Source organism: Vulpes lagopus, chromosome 4 (genome assembly GCF_018345385.1).
Source record: "Vulpes lagopus strain Blue_001 chromosome 4, ASM1834538v1, whole genome shotgun sequence".
Classification (NCBI taxonomy): domain Eukaryota; kingdom Metazoa; phylum Chordata; class Mammalia; order Carnivora; family Canidae; genus Vulpes; species Vulpes lagopus.
In genome coordinates, this window is record NC_054827.1 from 120,153,373 (window position 1) to 120,168,743 (window position 15,371).

A 15,371-nucleotide genomic window follows, 5' to 3' on the forward strand; every position below is an offset into this window, starting at 1 on the left:
TGAGTCCTGGGGCTCTTCCCCAGATGATGAAGTCTGGTACTCACAGGAAAATCCGCACACATAAATTATGCACACATACACACACGCACACACTCATATGCATACACATACTCATGTGCACAGGCACACACCCATACACATCCCATATGCACATACACACAGCCATACACACACATCCCCATATGGACACATACACACCTGTATACACACACATGCACACATACACACACACACACACAGTGCACAAACCCCCATATACACACACACCCATATACACACATATATACATCCATATGCACACACATACACCTGTACACATACACTCATATGCACACGCACTTATACACACATATACCCATATACACACATACACACCCATATGCACACCCCACATATACCTGTACAGATATACACCCATATTCATACACATACACACCCACAGGCACACATACACCCATATGCACACACACATATACCTATGCACACATATACCCCTATGCACACACACACATGCATACACACATACACTCTAATAAAAATGGGATTGCATAACACAAATTATCCTCAACATGCTTTTCATAGGAGCATGTTAGAAACACCACTCAGGGTAACAGGGCAGATCTGCACCAGTATTGGTAGCACCTGCCCAGTCCCATGTGCGCCCAAGGATTATTTATTCAGGCAAGCCTTAGCTTAGCTGTCCTTAGCGGGAGAGCGACACCATACTAATCTGACACCACTGTGGACAACAGTGTGAACACATCTCTGTGCCCCATTGCCCTTTAACAGGGTAGCACAAGAGTCCTCACTTAAGGCTCCGAGTGAGCCCCACGAAGTCTGCAGCAGGCTGTGCCCCACGGCAGTGGCGAGAATACTGGCCCTGCACCCCGAAGCCTGAGGACACTGCAGCCCCTTAGGGCACCCCCAGCAATGACCCAGGCCCTGACTATCCCACCACCTACCCCCCGGCCCTGCAACTCACATAGATCACGCGGCTTGGAGACCCCGAGGTGCTGGAAGCAGGTACAGAAATGATGCTCTCTGAGGAGCTCCTGGTTTCCTGGAAAGGAGGAGACAGGAGACTGAATACAGAATATGTTGATGCCAGAACCTTCCAGATGCAATTATCACAGGTCACACTCCAATAGAAATGCCAGTAACGAGATTTTTTTTCTGCAGGTTGAAAGAATTCTTAAAATAAACACACAGGCTTGAATGAGCTGCTGGAAAGCTATAATCAGACAGACGCAGCAGGTGCCACCCACTACAAGCACAGCAGCGAGCTCTCTGCATGGTTGGAAACACTCTGATGACCGCTCGGCTTGCACGCACAGAAATTATCTGTTTTTTGGAAGGACAAGAGCAAGTGATGCATTTTCAAGTGATTCTGCACACTCTGATGGCAAAGGCCATCGCTTTTACCCAGAATTTTGCTGCTCAGAGATGTTATTTTCCAGCTAGGTTATGGGGCTGGGGGGTTATTGTTCATCCTACCAGCCCGATCCGCTGCTCTCAGAGTCTGCAGCCACCACCCCTGTGACCTGTTCCTCGAACGTCCATCCCAACCCTCCTCCCTCCCCAAGCACATCTCCTGCTTCCCCTGAGGTGCTGGTTTCCTTGGCGTCTCCTCTGTCCCCGGCATCAGGGCCATCCACCCCTGGACACTCTCCCTCTCATCCTACTCCCTAGCCTGAGTCTCTCCCCACCTGCAGGGCGTGACCTGGCAGCTGCCCGCCCCTCCTGCTCCAGCTTCAGCCCTGACTGGACCACCCACCGCCTGGCTTTCCCAGGCCTCCCCAGCCAAGAACCTGGACCTGCCTCCCCACCCTGCTGGCAGCTCCCGCTGCTGCCTCCTTTCTGGCTGCCAGCCCTCCTGGCCCTCAGCCTCTGCAGTGGTGCCAGCAGCCTGGAGAGGGCCATGTTGGAGGCTGAACTGTGACTCCCAAAACTCTATTTTGAAGCCTTAACCCCTCATTCCCAGGAACAGGACCATGTTTGGAGAGAGGGCATTTAAGGATGTAATTAAGGTAAGATGATGTCACTAGGGTGGGTCCTGATCCAATCTGATGAGGGTCCTTATAAGATAGAGGATATCGGGGGGACACCTGGGAGACTCAGCAGTTGAACGCCTGCCTTCAGCTCAGGGTGTGATCCTGGAGTCCCAGGATCGAGTCCCACATCGGGCTCCCTGCATGGAGCCTGCTTCTCCCTCTGCCTGTGTCTCTGCCTCTCTCTCTGTGTTGTCTCTCATGAATAAATAAATAAAATACTTAAAAAAAATGATAGAGGAGATTGGGACACAGACACGCACAGAGGACGACCACGTGAGGACACAGGAGAAGGCAGCTATAGACTCACCGAGGAAGGAGGCCTCAGAGAGAGCCACCCGTACCCGCACTTTGAGCCAGGACCCTCAGCCTCCGGGACTGGGAGAGAATAAATTTCTGCTGGTTGAGCAACCAGACTGCAGCATTTTATACAGTGGCCCCAGGACACTAACATGGGACAGGGAGCCCTCCCCTCCCAGCTGGATGACACCGGGCTCCTCCTACACTCAGCAGGACACCACCAAGGACAGGACAACACGAGATGCAGACTGGAGGCCACCATGGCGGTGGGAGGGACAAACCTGTAAGGCATAGGGGGTAGCGCCCCGGGACACTTGGTGGCAACCCTGGGCGTGCATCTGGGGAGGAAAGAGAAGAGGAAGAGGGGGTGATGCTGGGGCTCACCTCCTCACCCGCCCACGCATCAGTGCTGGCCTGCCCCCTCCACCCAAGCTCCTGGTTATGCATGGCCAGCTTCCTCCAGGACCAGGTGGGGGCCGCCCCTTTCCCTCAGGACCTGCTTTGTCTCCCAGGGCCCCAGCTATATCCACCCCAGTGCTGGATGGGGCACTGACCTGGGGCTTCCAAAGGCCAGTGAGACTCAGCCCGACCCCACCACAGAGTCTGAAGTCCTTGGCTTTCTCCAGGTAAGACACAGCGTCACGTGCTATTTGCAGAGAGGATCCCCAGACAGCTCACAGGTATGTTTCTCCCTGGGTCTGTGCTCCGGTGGCCCACCCTACTGGCCCCAAATGAGGTCCATATGCATTTTATACATTTGGAAAAACACTTTGAGTCTCTGCTTCCTTCTCTATAAGATGGAAAAACCTTCCTAAGGGGCACTTTCCTTTTCTGAGGATCTAACCAGAGAGATGACATGTTGGGGGCTCAGTGCTGATGAATTGTCTTCACTTTTACCTTGGCTCAACTTGGGCTCAGGAGTGCCTCCCGGCACAGGGGTGACACCACCCTGACCAGGGCGCTTGAGCTGCCTCAGTGGCCGCTGGGGCTGCGTGTGCTCCAGTGCGTGCAAGGCATCCCCAGCCAGCAGCCCCTCACGCTCTGTGCCCTGTCCATCCCCAGACGTGAGGAAGTGGGATCCCCGGCTTTCTCTCACTTTCTCTCTATCTCGACTCCAATATACCCAAAGCAGCCCCACAATTACTCAGTACCCACTTGTGTTCTCGGGGGCTTGTTCACACCCACAGAGACAGATAGGGCCGGGCTGCTGCCCACAGCCCCATCCCCACTCAGCCTGGCCCGGGCAGGCATAGTCCCGTAACAGCCTGGTTCTCATGGGGTCACATACAAGTCACACTGACACGGTGCGAGGGACCCGACTCCCACTCATCTCCACGTTAAAGCCACGAGCCCGAGGTCACACAGCGGGGCAGAGGCAGAGCCAGGCTGCAGCACTGAGGCTTGCTCTACCGCCCCAGGATGTTGCTAGGAATTCTGCAGTCACCCACATTCGGCCAGCACGCCCTTGTGTTTGGGCCTCTCCGGCCGGTCCCCCCACAGTGGGTAGCTGAGACCTCTGTGTCCAGGGTGAAAGGGGGGGCACTGCCTCTTGAACCTGCAGCCATGGTGCTCACAGCCTGTGGAATCGGCCAGGCCAGCCCAGGCTGCCTCCCTCCCACCAAGTCCGCTCCCCCCAACCCTGCCCCAGTCCTGGCCTAACCCGCCCCCCTTCACCGTGCATGGAGTGCCTCTCCAGCCACCTGGCAGGCCGGGGCCACCCCCTGCCACGACTCTCAGATCACTGGCTCCACAGGCACAGGCCTTGAGCCTGAAAAGGCCGGGCCCTGTGACTCACCTCCCACACCACCTGCCGAGGCTCGGCTCCAGTAAGACATCACCTCCCTGCATCCCACCCCTTAGGCCCCCATTCAGTTGCTTTGTCCCTCCCTGTCACCCCTGAAGCACCCTGCACCCCGGAGACTGCCCACCCCACTAGTTGTCAGGAGGCACCTCTAGACCACTCTTTCTCATCTCTGCATTCCACCAGCTAGCCAAGATACTCAGTAGGCGCTCAGCGGCTGGCTGTGTGTTGAATGATCACATGACCCAATGACCAAGGATGCACCAGGGATAGGCAATCAGGGCCACAGCCTTCTGGAAGGTTTTCCTTAGGCACCCTCAGCAGATACCCAGGAGCCATCGTGTCCCAAGGGGTGGCCATGCACCAGGGGTATCCAGTCAGGGAAGACAGAGGGGCCTCCCCCTCCTAGCCCATCTTCACAGGGAATCCCAGTGCTGGTTTCTCTTGCTGGAGAACAACTCAGAGGCACGGACTGAGCTGGTCCCAGAGCCACAAGGAGGAGCACTTGTTAAATGACTGGTTACTGGTCAGTTAATGGTGAGTTAGCTCTTGTCTAGGTTACCAGGTAGCAGTAGAGCCAGGTCCACCTGAGGGGGGGGGGGGCTACTTTCAGAGAGAGTTAGCAATGCCTGCACCCCCTCTGCTGCATTTCTCAGGGGCCTGCCCGGCCGAGCTGACCTGAGGCTGACCAGGGCTGGCTGCTTCATGCTCCTGAACTGGCTTGCATGAAATGAACATTCCAGAAGAGTACAGCTCTGTCTTCCCCAGCTGGGAGCAGCCAGCCTGGCTGGGAGGATGATCTCCAAGGGGACCCGTGTGCCCAGGGAACACCATCTGTGCCTGCCCTGTCCACTCACTGCCGGCCCCGCCCCGGGTCTATTCTCACTTCTCAGGCGAGACAGAGGAGGCTCTGAGGAGCCAGAGTGAGGGAGGGTGAAATGCAGGACAAGCAGGGCATGACTGGGGCCTGGATCCTGTCCCAGGACACAGAGGGCAGGCCCTAAGCGCGCCAGCCCTGGGGCACAGCACCAAGGGGGCAGCTGTTCTCAGGGGACCAGACGTTCCCAAGGCGTCTGCAGAGACACAGCCCAGGAAGCCAGCCCTGGCTAGGCAATGACCCTTTTCTTATTCCCTGTCCAGCATTCAGAGGGGCCTCTCTTCCTCTGGGCCAGTGGCTGCGGTCACCACAGGTTGACTCCCTGTGGACCCCAAAGCCAGTTCCACATCCAGGTCCAGAATCCAGGAGCAGGTCTGGCCATCCCCACCTGTCCTGGAATGGGCTAGCCATGGGCGTGGGCCCCCATCCTAACCCAGTCACTCTCAGGAGATGGGCCTGCAGGCTTCTCAGACATGGGCTCCCTCCATTAGGTCCCTCGGGCAGGCCTTTGGGTTGGGATTCGGGCAGGAGTCCCACAGACAAAGGTCAGGACCCTGTGTGACGTTAGGGTCAAGGATGTTGCCTGGCTCATCTCTGAGGCCCAGGGTGGCCCAGGGCAGCTTATAGAGGGAACTGTGGGCTGTATTAGCCATCTGACACAATGGTGCATAGTCGTGATGTGCCCGCCACTTACTGTGACCCTGGTCGTGGACGTGACAAACTAGGCATGGTGCATCATCTGTGAGCAAGCCCATGCCTGTGAACATAGTGCCATGCAGTGGTCACCCACAGTGACCAAAGGGACCCTGCAGATGTGACTAAGGAGCCAGAGTTTGGAGGTCACCTGATGACATGGGTGGGCTCCCTGGGATCTCAGGTCCTTGTGAGGAAGGCAGGGGGGTCAGGGCACATGTACTGACAGACAGAGGGGGGTCTGAGTGATGCAGGGCCTCTAGACATGGGAATGGAGGAGGAGGGGACTCTCCCTGGAGCCTCCAGAGCGAGCATAGCCCACCGACCCATCCTCAACTTCCGGCCTCCAGAAGTCAGGGAGCCCATTTATGGTTCTTTAAGCCACTACATTTGTGGTCATTCACAACAGCAGCCACCAGAACAGCTATAGTCACCAGCTTCCTCCCATGGTCTCCACGGCTCTGTGTCCCTGGACCTGGGAGACGGCTGTCATGTGGATCTGTCCCCTTCCTCACCTTCACACAGCCTCCTGTGTGGGGCCTTGGGATGGGTGCCATCCTGCACATGCTCAATGTGAGGGCCCCCTGGCAGTGGGGACCCAAGGCCAGGCAAAGGGGCAGCAGCTGTGGTCCCACAGACTGAGGAGCAGGGGGCGCAGGGAGAAGGCTGGGCAGGCGCTCTTGGCCCCATCCCAATGTTCTTTAATTTGGGCTAGAGTTCTGGGAATTCAGCCAAAATGATGACAGGTGCCATCTGTGCGCATGGGGAGCAGTGGGCCTGGCCACCCAATCCCCCTGGGGTCCCTTCCCAGGCTCTGGGCCTTCCTGGGTCTCCTTCACCAGCCAACACCCTGGTGAACCTCAGAGGCCCGAGTCCAGGGGGATTCCATCCAGCCCCACCAGAAGTTCCCAAATCCTGCTAGTTCTGGGGATGGGGCTGGCTCGGGTCTGCCAATGGGGTGGTGTGCATGCTGTAGAGCTAATGGGCGAGGGGACTCTGTCCGTCCTGCCTGGAGCCCTCCCTCTAGGGCTGCCCAGTCTCATCCTGCAGGCTGGGCTCCGATCCCACTTCCTCCAGAGGCCTTCCCTGACCGTGTGTTCTGCCTCCCCCACCTCCATCCCATCCCCTGGTGTCCTCATTCTCCCACCACCTGCCTTTGTTGCAAATCTGCTTGTGTAGGGGTTAATTACTGTCTCTTCCAGGAAAGTCAGTCCTGAGAGGATACCTGTGCCCACCTCTTTCCTCACAGCTGCACATCTGTGCCTGGTGCCCAGCTGTGTCTCTGAGTGGTGAAGAATTTGACTTTGCCCAGATGGAGGGCTGGCCTGCACCCGCGGCCCTGGGGGTGATCTGTGCCCACGGACAGCATGTTCGTTCAGGGAGGGGGTTGGCCACACCCAACAGTCTAAGGGGCCGGGCTGGCCACACGGGAGAGATCAGCCACATGATGTGGGGGCGTCCAGGGTCGGCCACCTGAACAGTGAAATCAACCCTGTGGCAGCCAATCAATGAACCAATCAGTCAGTGAGGCCCCAGGAAGATCTCAGGACACAGAGCTTCCCGGCCTGGCAATCCTCGGTGCATAGGGTCACACATGGGCTGGGAAGTACCAGGTCCCATCTGCCGGGGAGAAGACCCTCCCGGACCCTGCCCCCCGCGCCTCCCCCTTTGGCTCACTTCACGCATATCCGCTCCTGTAATAAACCCTAACTGTGAATGTTAACAGTTTGGTGAGTCTGTGAGTCTTTCCCACGAATGAATAAGAGCAATTTGGGGCCCCTCAAACTTGCAGCAGCTGTCACAGGTGTGGGTGGTCCGGGGAGAGCTGGGATTGCCGCTAACGTCACAGGGGTTCCCAACTCTTGCAGCCCTCATGCCTGCTGGGCCAGTGGAGAGGTCGGCGGACCCGGACCGGGAAGCACTGAGGTGCCCCGCCCCACCCTGCACCGCCCTCAGCTGACCCACTGGCACACCTCGGCACCCCTGGGCTAATGCCACCTGGCCCATGGCCCCGGCGCCACCGGCCCGTGAACTGACAAAAGCCAGTGACCACGCGCGGGCGCTGAAGAATGCGCTGGAGCAAGTAGTAAATTGTACCAACCTTGTTTTTGTCTTCAGTTCTGGCTGCTTGTCGGCACGCCGGGTGCCAGATGGAGGAACCTGCGGACAGATTCCCGAGAGGGAGGGTTCAGTGATTCTGCCCACGATGCAGGGCTGTGCAGAAAGCCAGAAGTGGGGTGCACATGGACGCTCGTTCACCCACCCATCCTCTGTGCTGGAGTGGGTGCTGGGCCTGGGGCAAGCAGGCCACTGCCCTGCCCCAGGAGATCACAGCATCCAGAGGAGGCTTCGTAGAAGAGGGGTGGCAGGGTGCTTCTAATTCAGAGACAGGGGAGAGGACGGGCTGCCCCTGTGTGTGGTGCACAGCTGGGGCGGTGGGAACCAGCTCAGGAATGAGGACTGGGAGGCAAGAGCTCTTGGATGGGTGGCAGGATGGGGAGCCTTGGCTGGGAACTGGGGTGTGGGGTAGAGAACAGATCTGGGGGCCAGAGGCCGGACACAAGCTTCCAGCACTGCCCAGACCCTGTCACTAACACTCTGGGTCTCTGTGCCCATCCTGCCTCAGTTTCCCCAGCAGCCAGGGTGGCCCTGCCACCCATGCCAACATTCAGCACCATCAAGGTAACAAGAGTCCTGAATTGTTACATGTCCTGAATTTTCCTAATTCAAGCTCAGGTTCTCCAGTTGTCAGATTGTTCCCATCTGCAAACAGGGCCGATACCATCCCTACCTCATGAGGCCATCGTGACGCCATGTCGCTGACCATGGCTGATGCACTAGCTGTACGACCACGGTTTACCTTGTGCAGGGTGGCCTCAGTGCACGTCAGCCCTCCCTGAGCCCCATCATTCAGGGCCTGGAGTGCCTGCCTTCCCTCTGGGGCCTCCCTGGACCTCAGCCTGACCCCCTCACCCACTCTGCTGCCATCTAGGTTCAACGGCCCATCAAGAAGGGGGCTGTTTCTGCCCCATTCCCTCACCTGCCCTCCCCCCCAACCCAGACAAGCCACAGAGGGCCTAGCATGTAATAGGGACTTACAAGTGTGTGTGAGGGAAGAGCGACATCCTAGTTCTTGCAGAGCCTTCCAGCCCACATGATCTAACTTATAACTGCCCCTCCCTGGCTAAACATCTGTGTTGGCCTGGAGCTCCTGGGGAGACCACGATTTAGTCTGTATGTGTGTGTGTTGTGTGTGTGTGTGTAAAACATTCATTTTTAACAGCTGTTTACAATTACAAGAGTAATAGGTAAGCAATTGATATTCCTTATTAAAAATTAAAGAAACCCAACAAAGCATAAATAAGAAAATTAAAACCAGCTACAACCTCCTGCCCACGCGGCTCAGGTGGCCTTCTAGCATTTCCTGTGCTTTTTTCAGAGAATGTGGATAATGCTGTACAAACATAGTCTTGTACCCTATGATTGTTGTTTAAGATGTCCAGAACAGTTCTCCCATATAATTAAAAATCAAAGCATAACCGTAGGGCCGTGGGACATTCCACCACGCAGGGAGAGGAGGGTTTATCCATTGCTTGCCCACTGGTTGTGCTATTTTATTTCTAAAGTCATGTTAGCGGGAGGTGGGGGTCCCTGGCATGCAAGTCCTAGCACATCTCTCTTACTTACTTAAGGACTTCCTAGAAATGGAGTCTTGACTCCAAGGGCATGGGCATTTTTGAGGCTCTTGGTGCAAACTGGTGATTTCTCAATGTTTGCCACAATCCGCCAGATAAGAGGCCCATTTCCTTGATCCATCAAAACGGGGACATGCCCTTGCTTTATAATAAACCCACTGGGGAAAAACAGCCTCTATGTGTTATTTTCATGTGGGTCTCCCTGATAATGACAGAGTGTCCTATATTTATTGGAAAGGGATCACCCCGGTAGGTTGTGCTGTGGTAGTGGGGACGCATGGGCGTCCTCCGTATCCACGGAGGCCATGAGGCTCACTGGGGCCCCTGCTCTTCAGAGCTTCCACTGTACAGGATTCATCACCAACACCTTGATGGAGTGGGCCAGGCAGAGGGTCTCAGGGTGTCCAGGCGGGGGCGGGGCCAGACACCCAGGCTCTGGTGCTCCACCATGTGGAGATGGAAACCCCTGCCCTCGGTCCACCCCTGGTCACACTGACTGGGACCTCTGAGGCGGGGAGAGGGGATGGGACTGGCTTCGTATTCCTGGGAAAGTCACGGCAGGGCCCGCTTAAGGAATGGGGTGCCAGCCTCAGCCCAGAGCCATGAAGAGCATCTTTATTCCCTGAGACTGGGTCCCCCTTGATGGAGAGCTCAGGCCGGGGGCCGCCGTCCCAGTGCCATTGTGCTGGGCATCGGGAAGGCCTGAAAGCGCTATTTATGGTGGAGGGGTGCACAACGCCGGTGCAGGGGGGTCCCCTCCCACCCAGACACCCCAGCAGCATCGGGAGGAGCGCACAGGACGCCTTTCATGGGCTCTCCCGCAGACACTCGAGGAACAAGAGGGGACGCTGGGGACGAGGCCGCCCTGGCTGACATCACCCCACGAGGTTCGGCTCAGAAAGGCAGGCCTGTCTGACACGCAGCCTCAAGACGGCCGCCCCATGAGGTCATGAAACAGCCTGTGAGTGGCTCTGCCGTCCGTCCAGCCCCCCTCGGCTTGCCTCCGGGGCCACTGGACACAGAGAGATCATTGAAAAGAAATAGCGGCTGAAGAGAGGAGGTCTCCGTCCCAAACCCATCCTCTTGGGGAGGGGCCGAGCAGCCCTGGCACCCCCTACCCCACACCCAGGCCATCACCGGGTCCCGTGGCTCTGCCTCCCACACGCTGCCGCCAGGCTGGGGGGTGGGCTTCCCAGCTAGCGAGGTAACAAGGCGACCCACCCGCTCACACCCGGCACGTGGTATGGGCCCGAGGGGACCAGGCGGCGCGGTTTTGTCCTTACCTTGAAGATACATCTCCTCGCCTTCCGCAAACATCCGGCCGCACCTGACGCATAGCGCACACAATGGGTGGTAGTGTTTTTCTCCTGCCTGTGAAGACAACGAAGTAGACGTGTTTCTACCAAAGCTGAAGCGGCCACACGTGGCTGGTGGGCACAGCACACCCATATGCAGGGTACTTGGGGGATGCGGAGGGGATGCTGTGTCCCGTGTGTCCCGTGTCCACTGGGGGCTCGAGACGGCTCCAGAGAGTCTGGGTCCCGTGAGCGCTGCCAGGCTGTCCAGGGCACTGGGTGTGGAAGCGGGCCATGCGGACCGGGGGCCATGTGCACCGGGGGCCACGTCTGGGAGCAGACGCCCAGCTGCCCCGCCCAACCTCCAGGGGAGCAGGGGTGTCACCCAGCTCCTCGGGCTCCATGGTCGATGGATCTGCCTCCCTCACGGGGCAGGGGGGCCAGGTCCTGACCATCTTTGTACCTGGGGGCAGGGGAGGGGAGAGGGAAGGCTGAGGCTACCTCAAGCCTCAAGCAGAGGCACCAGAGGGGAGGGGTGTAAGATGATTAATCCTGGTCTTATGCATCTCCAAATTGCTCAAATTTCTCAATTAGTATTTACTGCTTTTATAATCCTTGGCATCCCTTAAATTAGGTGAAAAGATTAATACGGACATAACGTGAGCTGATTACATGGACTGATGTAAGGACACAGCAGAATCACCCGAACTACTGTGTCTGGCACCTCTGCACGGCAATATTCTCAGCCTTGGGGTAGGGTGGGCGGCAGCTGGCTGCCCGCTGTGGTGCCAACGCCATGTCCCACTCTTTCCGGGAAGAAGTCTGACGGCCACTCCCTGAATGTGACTTATTAACGACCACGTCCCGGGATGAGCAAGTCATCGGGTAAAGCGAGCACAAGGGTCTCACTCTCCTCCCCTCCCGGCTGAGCCGGTGAAAATCTGCCCCAAGGTGATGCCTCTGTTGGGGAGGAGGAACCCAGAACACACGCCTCTCCTGAGCATGTGCCCGGCGGCACCACCCACCAATGCATCTGGGTATAGGGGTTCCTCCCGGGGAACCCGAGGGGAACCCGAGGATGATGCATCCTGTCATCCCGCCCGCTCTGGAGCCTCGCACCTGTGCACCAATTGTTTCCACCCACACTCCACCTGCGGCCCTCAGTGTTCTTTATCTCCTCTCAAATGCCACCTCCTCCTGAAAGCCTCCCCGGCATGCTTCCGTCGAGTCCCTCTCCTGGGCTCCCGCTGGTTTCTTCTTCCCAGCTAGACAGGGAGCCCCTCGAGGGCCGGGCCTCACCGGGGCCACTGCAGGAACCGCTAGTTGCGGGGATCTATCTGGGTAGTGGGTCGCAGGGTAGCACTGGCCCAGGCAGAGCAAGGGTGAAGAGGTCGTTTCGGTGATTTTAAACCCTGCGACCTCTGACCTGTCCTCACGCCCGCCTCCACCCAGGCTGCCTTCCCATGGCCTCAAACAGCAGTTCTGTGACAGCCACTTGGAGGAGACAGTGCTCCCTGGAGGGAAGCAGACCCTGCCATCTACACCTGAGTAGGAAGACAGAAAACCATGGGGATGGTTTCTAAGACAACAGGCTTGAAACCTCAAGGGGACAGATGAGAATTAACACAGAGTGGAGATGCAGCCCCAGGCCGCTGTGAAGGGCAGGGCCTGTTGTTAGGGAAGCACTCCCACCCAGATCTGGCAAATGCCCCCAGCCCCCAAAACTAACAGCCACTCCACCTGCGTTTCGACAGCTTGAGGCCCTTTCACACGCTACCTTGTCCTCACCCTCCAGAAGCCCTATGAGCTACATTACTATCCTCATGTTCCACCTGCTGCACAGAGAGGCAGACTGAGTGGACAAAGGTCACACAGCACAGAGCTGGTGGGGCAGGACTGCAGCAGCCCAGGAGCACAGTCCTTTGTGCCCTCCCAACCCCGGCCTGGGTCCAGGGTGCAGACCACAGCCTCACGTGCTTCCCAGCCCAGACCCTGCCTGGACTGTCCACAAGCAGACCCTGAGGACCTAGGAGGGAGAAAAGAAGCCGACACCGGAGGGCACAGATTGCATTCGTACCAAGTACAGAACCAGGCAGACGAGTCTCCTTTACTCAAGTCAGGGAGGCAGCTGCCCCGGGGAGGCGGGAGGTGGTCCCGGAGGCTGCGCTCGTTCTCCTTCTTGATCTGGATGCTGGTCACCAGGCGTGTCCGGTTTGTGGACACTTATCAAGCTGCACACCTAGGATTCGTGCATGCCTGTTTATGTGACACACCAAAAAACCCCACAAAATGGACTGATGATCTAAAACTGTAAATCTCTTAGAAGAAAACGCAGGAGCGCCTCTTGGCCACTCCAGGTTTGGCAGTGCGTTCTTGGATTTGACACCAAAAGCATGAACAGCAACAACAAAAATAGGCATTTTTTTTTCACAAAAATTATACTGTTGTACATCTGAGGATATGGTCAAGAAAGTGGAAAGACAACCTGTAGAAGGGGAGGAGGCATTTGAAACCCTAGACGTGATAAGGGCTTAGCATCCAGAATGTATAAAGAATTCTTGCAGCTCAGCGACAAAGAGACAAACAATTAAAAAGGGGGCAAAGTTCTCAAATAGACATTTTTCTAAAGAAGATACACAAGTGGCCAAGAAGCATATATAAGGCGCTCGATAGCACCGTCATGGAGGAAGGGCAAGTCCAAACCACCACAAGACGCCACTCCACACCCATCAGGGTGGCCATAATCGAGGCAAAACCAAAGGGATGGTACGTGTTGGCAGGAATGTGGGCAAAGCGGGGCCCCTGTGCACCTGCTGGGGGCAATGTGGGTGCAGCTGCCAGCGCCCCAAAAAGTGAGGTGCAGAGTCACCATCTGACCCAGCAGTTCCATTCAGGAGCATAAGAAAAATGAAGGCAAGGGCACCCACATCTTGTACCAGAGTGTCCAAGGCAGCAGTTTTCACAGCAGCTCCAGGGTGCAAACAGCCCCAAGAGGCCCCTGGGGGGGACACGTGGGCAAATAAACTGTGGTCCAGCCACACAACGGAATATCCTTCAGCCTTAGAAAGGAATGGAGTGCTGTCCCATGGGGCCCCGAGATGTCCTATAAGGGGGGACACCAGAGCTCCGTCTCCGCCATGTGAGGGCCCAGGGAGAAGGTGGCCATCTGCAGGGCAGGCAGCGGGCCCTCGCCAGAACCGAATGGGCTGGGCCAACACCTGGATGGCAGACATGGGGCCCCCAGCACTGTGATGAACACTGCCTGGGGTTTCCACATGTAAGGCCCAGAAAGGCTGCAGCAGCTCCACTGGCTCTGGAGTCAAAAGTCGAGCTTCCCTTGCTCCTTGTACCTATCAGTCCCCAGTGTCACTCCTGTTGTCTCTCCCAGCGGCCACAGTGACCGGATGTTCCATATCATCAGAACACTGAGCAGCCCCTGGCCTTTCAGGGCTTCTCCTCCTAATTTCTCCTCCCAATACACGAAGCACAACCGGCCTGGAGCATCCATACCTGGGGCGTCCTCTGTGCAGCTACCCAGCTACCCAGCCCCCAGCCAGGTAGATAGCCCAGCCTCTCACCAGGCAGGTCTTAAGATGACTCAGATTTTTAAAGAATATTAAAAGCTCATGAGATTCTGCAGTGCGTGATTTTAAAAAGATGTCTGTGCCTTCTGACGAGTGGCTGTCATCTTTAATAAGACAAAATGAGGCTCATTAGGAACCAGGAAGGCAGGCTCCCAGGCTCACAGAAGGCGCCGCTGTACCAAGTCAGAGCGGAGGGGCTGGCGTGCACCCCATCACTGACAAGACACGCAGGGCCCGGCCAGAGCTTGGGACTTAGGGCAATGTCTCTGGGCTCCAGAAACTCCCACCCCACCCCTCCTCACCGGGCCATGGGCCGCACGGAGGGACAGCCCTAGGCGGTGACATGCCCGGCACGTGGGAGGCAGGTGTGCTCTCATCCCTGGCCCCTTCTCTTCCCTGGACCACAGGCCGCAACCCCCCACCTTGTGCTTTCCGAGTGCTCCCCTGGATTCTGTGCCACCGCACAAGTCCCCCGCCCCGGCCAGCCAGCTCCTGGGGGCTGCACACGTGCATCTTCCGGCCCAACTCAAAGCTTTCGTTTCCTTGTTGAATGGCCAGAACTGCAGCCAGATCTCAAAGACCTACCACCGGTGAGCACTGAGATAATGAAATTTACCGTGAAGCTAATCAAAGCCTTCAGCGGGACTGGACAGATGCCGCCGGGGAGCGTCCGGCAGCCGCACACCCTTCCCTTCCCAGATCGGCTCTGCCACGAGACCCCCAGGAGCTACCTCCCCCCAGAAGAACAGCCCCGCTCCTCAGCATGCAGGGCCCTGTAGGCGAAGCCCTGTGAGACCCACAGCCCCCTACGCAGAGCCCCTGACCTCGCCCCCTGACGCTCCCCATCGCTGACCCCACTCTCCCCATCACTCTCGGCTTGGGGTCTCTGCCGGGAACACGTGTCACCAGGCTGGCACGGCTCACCTGCTCTCTCTCCTTCTCCCTCTCTCCCACCATGCAGCCTGATCCACATGCTGTCCCCTTGCCCTCCCTAGACCCAGACCCCGCGGCAGAGCCACATGCAGGAGTGGTGTCCCATAGCGACAGGTGCCTGCTGCTGGTTGGCAAGTGGTCCCCA

At 57.4% G+C, this 15,371-nt stretch overlaps 1 protein-coding gene across 29 annotated transcripts in view; it reads right to left on the reverse strand.

Moving 5' to 3' along the window:
• Positions 1–15,371, reverse strand: part of ABLIM2 (actin binding LIM protein family member 2) — a 141,677-nt gene that overhangs the window by 56,590 nt on the left and 69,716 nt on the right. For 17 of the 29 annotated variants that reach the window (XM_041752280.1, XM_041752290.1, XM_041752291.1 and 14 more), the window contains exons 7-10: positions 10,698–10,785; positions 7,821–7,879; positions 2,630–2,686; positions 983–1,060 (exon numbers count right to left, since the gene is read on the reverse strand). In XM_041752280.1, coding sequence (XP_041608214.1) covers positions 983–1,060; positions 2,630–2,686; positions 7,821–7,879; positions 10,698–10,785 — 282 coding nt within the window. The remainder of the gene's footprint in view (positions 1–982; positions 1,061–2,629; positions 2,687–7,820; positions 7,880–10,697; positions 10,786–15,371) is intronic. The other 12 variants (XM_041752303.1, XM_041752306.1, XM_041752302.1 and 9 more) reach the window with 1 other exon arrangement.